This window comes from Tigriopus californicus, chromosome 4 (assembly GCF_007210705.1).
Source record: "Tigriopus californicus strain San Diego chromosome 4, Tcal_SD_v2.1, whole genome shotgun sequence".
In the NCBI taxonomy this organism is placed as follows: Eukaryota; Metazoa; Arthropoda; class Copepoda; order Harpacticoida; family Harpacticidae; genus Tigriopus; species Tigriopus californicus.
The window spans coordinates 5,371,119-5,378,161 of NC_081443.1; the positions used below are offsets into that span (position 1 = coordinate 5,371,119).

The window sequence follows — 7,043 nt, forward strand, 5'->3', positions numbered from 1 at the left end:
CCCCCCCCCACACACACACAGTTAAGGTCGTAAGAGAGAAAAGGCTAAGCTGAGATATCTGGTCCTGTATATATAATGACCATTAATTGGCATTAGCGCCATCATTGAAATAAGAAGACCAAAGGCCTTCGTCTAGTACAAGACAGCGACAATCTCGACCCGTTTGCATTGTCAAGTGCTTCCGGCCAAAGAATGGGAAGGGCATAATCTACTGTTCTATCGGTAAGGCAGAGTCCGTACGACCATTTCACATGTACCATTTCTCTTCTGGGTACCCATGGGTTCCATTTCTCTAAACAATTGAAAACAAGGTCATATTAGGGCATTGTGTCCAACCCAAATGGCTCCTTATGTTGCCATCAGAATATTGGTGTCTCTTTTCTGGCTATTATACTTTGTTTCACCGAGAGAGTGTCGCAATTCTAGTTTGGCATTGGGAATATTTCCTCGCCTCACCATTGATAAACAAGTCCAGTCAGTTAGGAGCCAAGCAGCATTCACGATGGCCAACGAGAGTAGAATTGCTCAGGTAAAAGAGAGCATAAGCAAGATAGAAAGTGTTTGTTAAAGAGTTGACAAATGAAGAGTGGAATTGATGCCATCGCATTGTGATGACGGCTCATGATAGTAGTAACAGTAATAATTATGATGATGATGATAATGGTATTCCTTCCCTTTACCGCCACCCCTTTCTCTCCTCCTGTTCTCTGTGTCTCTCATACACGGCGTGTCTAGAGGCTATACGGCACCCTTCAATGAGCGATGAACTCCTTCAAAAGCTCTCACAAAGAGATGGAAATTAACTTATACCAAGGAATGGAATAAGAGAGATATGTAAGGGTAGGCAAAGGGTGGATAAAATGCTAAAAAAGTGAGAACCCGACCCCGAAGGCTGAACCGCCCTCCCCTTCCCTACTTTACTCCTGTTTCAGTAATATACCATAATTCTTTGTGCAGCTGATGTTTTTGAAGTAGTAGTAGTAGTAGTAGTAGTAGTAGTAGTAGTAGTGGTAATAATAGTATCGTTTTTGGCTCTAACAACTTACCAACAAACTCATCCCAGCTCTGGTTGAGCTCGTAATGGTAGGCCATGCATCCTCGTATCACATTCTGGCAATAGTTGACACAGGGTTGAACATAGAAAATCCCTTGACAAGGTGCACACGAAGACATCTTGGTCAAGGCATTGGAACACGTGTCTTTGGGATTGATCTGCAAAAAAAGAAGAAACCAGGCCATCAATGGATGAGTGTACCTTTAGCATCATGAGTCAAGGGTCCAGTGTATAGCTTTCATGGCACGATTCTGAGAATGATGATGATAATCTAATGAAGACAGTGTTGAGAGTATCAAACATGTGAGATTAGAGGCCAGTTTTTTAACGCTCTTACTTCGGAGTTAGGCGCTTGAACGCTAACGGTATGAAAATGAACTCTCCAAAGTGGTGAGCGGATGCTCATTCTGGGTAACGTCCAAGCCTTAACTCTGAGGTACGACCATTAAAAAACTCGCCTCTGATCTTGTTTATACCGTTCAAGCCAGATGTGAATAATCATCCTCACATCTAATGCTATCGTGATGTGCCAAAACAAAACCAACGAGTTGGCGGGTCACATGTCCGCTTCAAAACATGGGACATTAATTTCCATATTCATTTCAGAATCAACGACATTTGCATTTACGTTGTAATGTTTTCACTGATAACAGTAGTAATGATCATAAGAAGTCGATGCGTCAAAATTAAAGGTGGTCAAACTCGTGCAGTCTTGAGCAAATGGAAATGAATTGACCCCAAACCTTCATCCCCTTGAGTAATGTTCATCCTCCGGTTATCACTCCGCTTCCCATACATGCTGAAGGCTACAGCTAGTAAGTAGCATTGCTGGCTTTCATGATGGATTCTTCCCAATTAGAATGAGCAATGGCTTCCTCTGTGCTTGGTAATGGCACAACCGCGTGAACAATGCGATCCTGTCTATATCTGCCTGTCTGTCACGGCTTCGTTTACAGGAACGACCTATGTACAGCCATAACTCCCGTTCACACTCGACTCATTTGCGGTTAAAACCGTAAGAGAGGAAGGGGGAGGAGAGGTCACGCCAAAGGCTGGCTTCTCTCTCAACGCTGATCCGGGGTTTGGGTCGGTGCCCTGACAATGAGTGTTCAACACCCTCGGAACGAAATGTGTTAACATGAAGCAGAAATCAAAACAATAATTTTACTTGTCTCCTCGGCACTTTTCGCCGACATTCAACCCATTTTCTCACACCCTTCCTTTCTATGACTGAGTCGGTGAGTGAGTGAGTGAGTGAGTGAGTGAGTGAGAGAGCGGCCAGCAAGCCACATAGGCCGTTGCACACAGCTATCGAGGGGTTTTGTTGTGTGATCATCATGAGATGATAGCCTGTCGGACAGCGCAAGTAATATCTTCCTTTGAGTTGAAAAAACAACAGCACCAATTGTTTGGAACCAAGTTCATCTCATTGTTCATGGATGTTGTTCTAGAGACCTTCTGCCCAAACTAAACTCCATCTATCCACCCATCCCACCGTCCAATCAACCAAACGGGGAGATCTGGTCAGGCTACGTACGGCATAGGAAGAATTGGGCATTTGTAAGTGATCGAAATTCGGATTGCTGGTAACAAAACTACTCTATCTCATATCTGTCTGTAGGTCGTAGACCGACCGATTTGAAAGAGCGATTTACCACAAGAGCATAATGTAACACTACACCCCGCATGTGCCACTCGATCAAGACATACATGATCGGACTAACTTAACCTTTAGTGCGACACCCATGGGTCTACGCTCGTGGATATAAATTTCTTAAGATAGTACTTAGTCCTTCAGTACGCACGGATACCTCAACACTTTGGTTATTAGTCCGTCAACTTTCATTGGAGGTCACTCTGCCAGCGTAGGCTTTGAAAACAAACTCTTTGACATGAAATCCTCAAAGGCCACAACGATGAAAAAATAATTATAAATCCGTCATCTTGAACTACTGGGCATTATATTTCCATTGGTGGTAAGCAAGCCTCCTTCATAAGAAGAAGAAAAAAACCTTGCTCAAAGAAAAGCATACTTCCCTTGTGAGCATTTATGAATTAAGTTGAAGACGGCAAGCTTTCTGTGAAATCCGAGTCTGACCCTGGCGATTCACTTTGGATTAGTGACAACACTTACATACCAAAATGAAACGGCCGTTGTCAGACTTGCCTTTGGAGTAAATGCACATTTAAATGCGCATGTACTCCTGACACCGGACCAAGAGCAGTGACACCATGAGCAATGGTATCCCAAGAGAAAATATCCCATGGAAGCCTGAGAATGATGGGCATTGGCTCTGGTTTGTCGGTTCTAATGGGACCCAACAGAGCGTTGTTTTACCTTGCTCTTTTGCTCCATCTACTCAAGCGACAAATGCGCTGCTCCTGGGTTGTAAAGAATATGATGAGGGGAAAAGAAGACACTCTGCCAACAGGAATGCACGGTATTTGGTATTTAGTGCTTGGAAGCCGCAATTATGTGTCACACGGTCGGCGGCGTCGGCGTCGGCGGTAGGGCGGCGGCATCCTGAGGCCACACACACACACTTGCACCAATTTTCAGAGCGATCCTTTCCAAGAGGATTCACGGGGCTGTCTAACCGTTGTCTGGCCACAATAGCCAGCTCAGTCAGCAATGTGAGGGCGACTCAAAATATGAACATTCTAGGTTTGAATCAGATTGGGGTTACATTTCTGATACATCTCCAGTGTAGCTGAATGAGTGGGGCATGAATGGCTCGTCCAAGTCGAGTTTGTGAGCGAAGTTCTCGATTCAGTGTTCTCGCCAGGTGACCGGTAAATTCCGAGGTAGATGGAGCATTAAAATGAGAGGGCTCCATTGAGCGTGGTTGGCCACTCTGTCAGTTACCATTCTACCACCACTCCGTGGAGTATGCAGACAACATTTACCTCCATCCATCCATCCATCCATCCATCTATCTACCTACGGTCCTTCCTACGAGAGTTGATGACCACGGTCTCCGAGGAGAGTCGGAATCACTTATCTGAGTGCTGACCAAAAATTCTTGAAAAAACGTCTCAAATTTAAGCCCATAATGATGAAGACCCCCTCGTGTAGGGTTGGGGCAAACTTTTAAATGACTTGATGAAGTTGCAAAAAAGCCGGTTTTGTGCTTGTAATCTCCTTTTTATGATAAATGCGAAGATATCTTATGGAATCTGCTAAGAAGTCGAATGAACGAAATAGAGATCACACGGAAAATTTAGCCACTTAATATAGTACATGCGTTGTGACGGCAATTGAGGTCGTGCTAGGGGAACTTTTATGCTAACATTGCTACCAATTATTCTTCATCGATTTCATTGCTGGGTACAGCGCTAAAAGGTATAAATTGCAGTTTATGTCGTATTTGCAATTTCTTGACATCCCTACCCACAATCTTGATTAACTCGTATATCATTCTCCATATCGATGGTGGCTAGCTAATGACTAGACGCTTTGTGCTGGGTTGTTGGTTCTTTTGAACTACTGATCCAAAATCAGATCAGATCGACATCATCGTATCAAGAATAGGATCTGGGTCAATCATTTTGATTTTTCGCACTTGACTAGACATACCAGAGATAGAAAGTGACATGGCCCTCAAAGGTGGAGGACTCTGAAAAGCCATCTAGGCCATTCGTACTCGTACATTCTTAGATCCGATTCCATCGTGACATGTCACAAATTGAAACGAAACCTCAGCCAATTTTTTCCTCTCTATGGCACAGTGAATTGAACACAGGTACTGAATGTACGCAAAGTAGGCGGAAAGAAACTTTTGAGCATCTTAACCGTAAGCTAATGGCCAAAGAAGAAAAACCTTACCCAAACCTCCCCTCCGTAATCTATTTTAACTAGCTTGCATTCTCTATTGCTTCTCTGCAATCGTTTTGTGGGGTTGATGATGGTGATAATACTAATACTAATAGTCTTACCTTGGTTATCTTTTTCATGATGTCCGTGCCTTTGAACAAGGCTTGCGTCAAGGTGCGGGTGGCGACAAAACTGCGTCTGAGTTGCTCGGTGAGCTTCTTGGGGACATCTCCGAAGGGTTGCAGTTCTCTCATGGTTTGAGACACACAACTCAGATATCTGCAATACAACGGGGAAGTGCACACTCAATGCCATTGGAAGTGGGACTTTGAGCGAGATTCGCGATTCGCGGGCTCTTTTCTCTTCAAAGCAAATTGCATGTGGATGCAAAGTGGGGTCGTCGTTTTCTTGCCTTCTGATTATGGCCATTCGGGCTAATTCTGCGCCCTTTCATTTACCGGGTGCTATTCTCGACAATCACCAAGGGCTCCTGTGAAACCATGAAACAAGTCTGATCGGCACTGAATGAAACTTTAAAACTCACACACACAACAGGGACCGATATCAAAGTTTGGGCCAGTGACAAAAAATCGGGCTCACAACATGTCAAACATAACATAACTTTTCACGTGGAACATCAAATCACAAATTGCGCAACCGCGAATAATCCAAAGGGGTTCGATGAACAAATTCTCCCAGTTCAGATTGCCCTCGAACGTCTCCAATGCACTCGGAACGGGGCCTTCAATGCCGAGGTTAGCTTTGTAGGTTGGTTATCAAAAAGATTCTCGTTCTTCAACCCCCTTGTAATTTGATCCGATAAATGTACACCGTTGATTCAATTCGAAACAAAAAGCCGCAAAGCAAAAGTGATCACCATTGTGTTGTCCGGGTTGAACGTAACGAAACTGCAAACTTTTCGAGATCTTTCTCAGTCGGCAGTCTGTCCGTCCGTCCGTCCGTCCGTCCGTCCTTCTGCACCTATTACCATCAAGAATTATGATTTGGAATGGGAAAATAAATCGTACCTAATGGTGCAATTACAAGACGGGTGTACCTAGGTGGCTAGTCCAGTCTTCGCAGTTGGGGTGGACCGAAAGAGTTTGTGCCACTAGTCACGTAACGAATGTCTTCTTCACAACTTGAACATCCATGAGTGACGCAAAAACAGCTCCGCAACTCCATAACGTGCCGTTCTTCATGCATGGCAAATGACCTTACGACAACACAAACTACACGGCACGGCACGGCACGGCACGGCACGGCACGGCGATCATGAGATGGACAACACTCACGGATCACAGATAGGCCTCTTGTGCATACTGTCCTAAGTTCGACAAACCAGGACTCATGCAGTATATCATGGACGAAGTATTTTCTAATTCTGACAATGCCTGGTTTCCATATTTCTCATAATATATGAACAACCTAATTCATTGATACTCAGCGAAAGCATTGGTCTTTTTCCAATGTATTAAATTGTATGAGCAAAAATCCAGATGTGGAATTGATTATTTGGAGATCAAGGCAGATTGCGCCCATTGAGATTTAAAAGAAACAGACTCACTCGTTCTTATTCGCTGGATCTTAGTGATAGCAGAACTTTACATTTGCATGGAAACTTGGCTGGGTTGATGGGCTCTTCAGTTTGGCACGTGACGAATCGTTGAATAAAACGACACTCAAGCCTCATAACCAGGTTCAAACCAGCATTTTTCCATCGAATTGCATTCCACAGGATGAGTTCAAAAAATAGATGTGAGCCCGAGTGAGTGAGAGAGAGGCCGACAGAGAGACGGAGATTCGCCACGACTCTTTTACGAGGAGAACATTAAACCAGGCAGCCAAGAACCAAGGCATCACTGTGATCATGATCCATATGAAAAAGCCATCAAGCGACTGGCAAGCCAATCTATTGGGATTTTGGGACTTTCGAACGGGGGTTGGACCGACGAACCTAGAGGCTTTTTGTTGGCTCCTATCAATGAATGAATGGCCTCCAGACTTGTCTTCAAGTTGGTTGGCAGCTTGGAAAGCTGAATCATGGCCGTCCGCAGTGGCGCACCATGTAGGAAACATGATGGCGGGTATGCTCTTGGGAGCCACCAATTTTCCCTCTTGAAAGGGTCACAGACAAAGGCTTTGAAATATTGGAAGGCCATATTTGATTTGCTG

General features: G+C 44.4%; 1 protein-coding gene across 3 annotated transcripts in view; it reads right to left on the reverse strand.

The window, feature by feature from the left end:
* LOC131879127 (glypican-4-like) overlaps window positions 1–7,043 on the reverse strand; it is a 41,026-nt gene that overhangs the window by 5,708 nt on the left and 28,275 nt on the right. For all 3 annotated transcript variants that reach the window (XM_059225351.1, XM_059225352.1, XM_059225355.1), the window contains 2 exons: window positions 4,991–5,147; window positions 1,047–1,212 (listed from right to left, as the gene is read on the reverse strand). In XM_059225351.1, coding sequence (XP_059081334.1) covers window positions 1,047–1,212; window positions 4,991–5,147 — 323 coding nt within the window. The remainder of the gene's footprint in view (window positions 1–1,046; window positions 1,213–4,990; window positions 5,148–7,043) is intronic.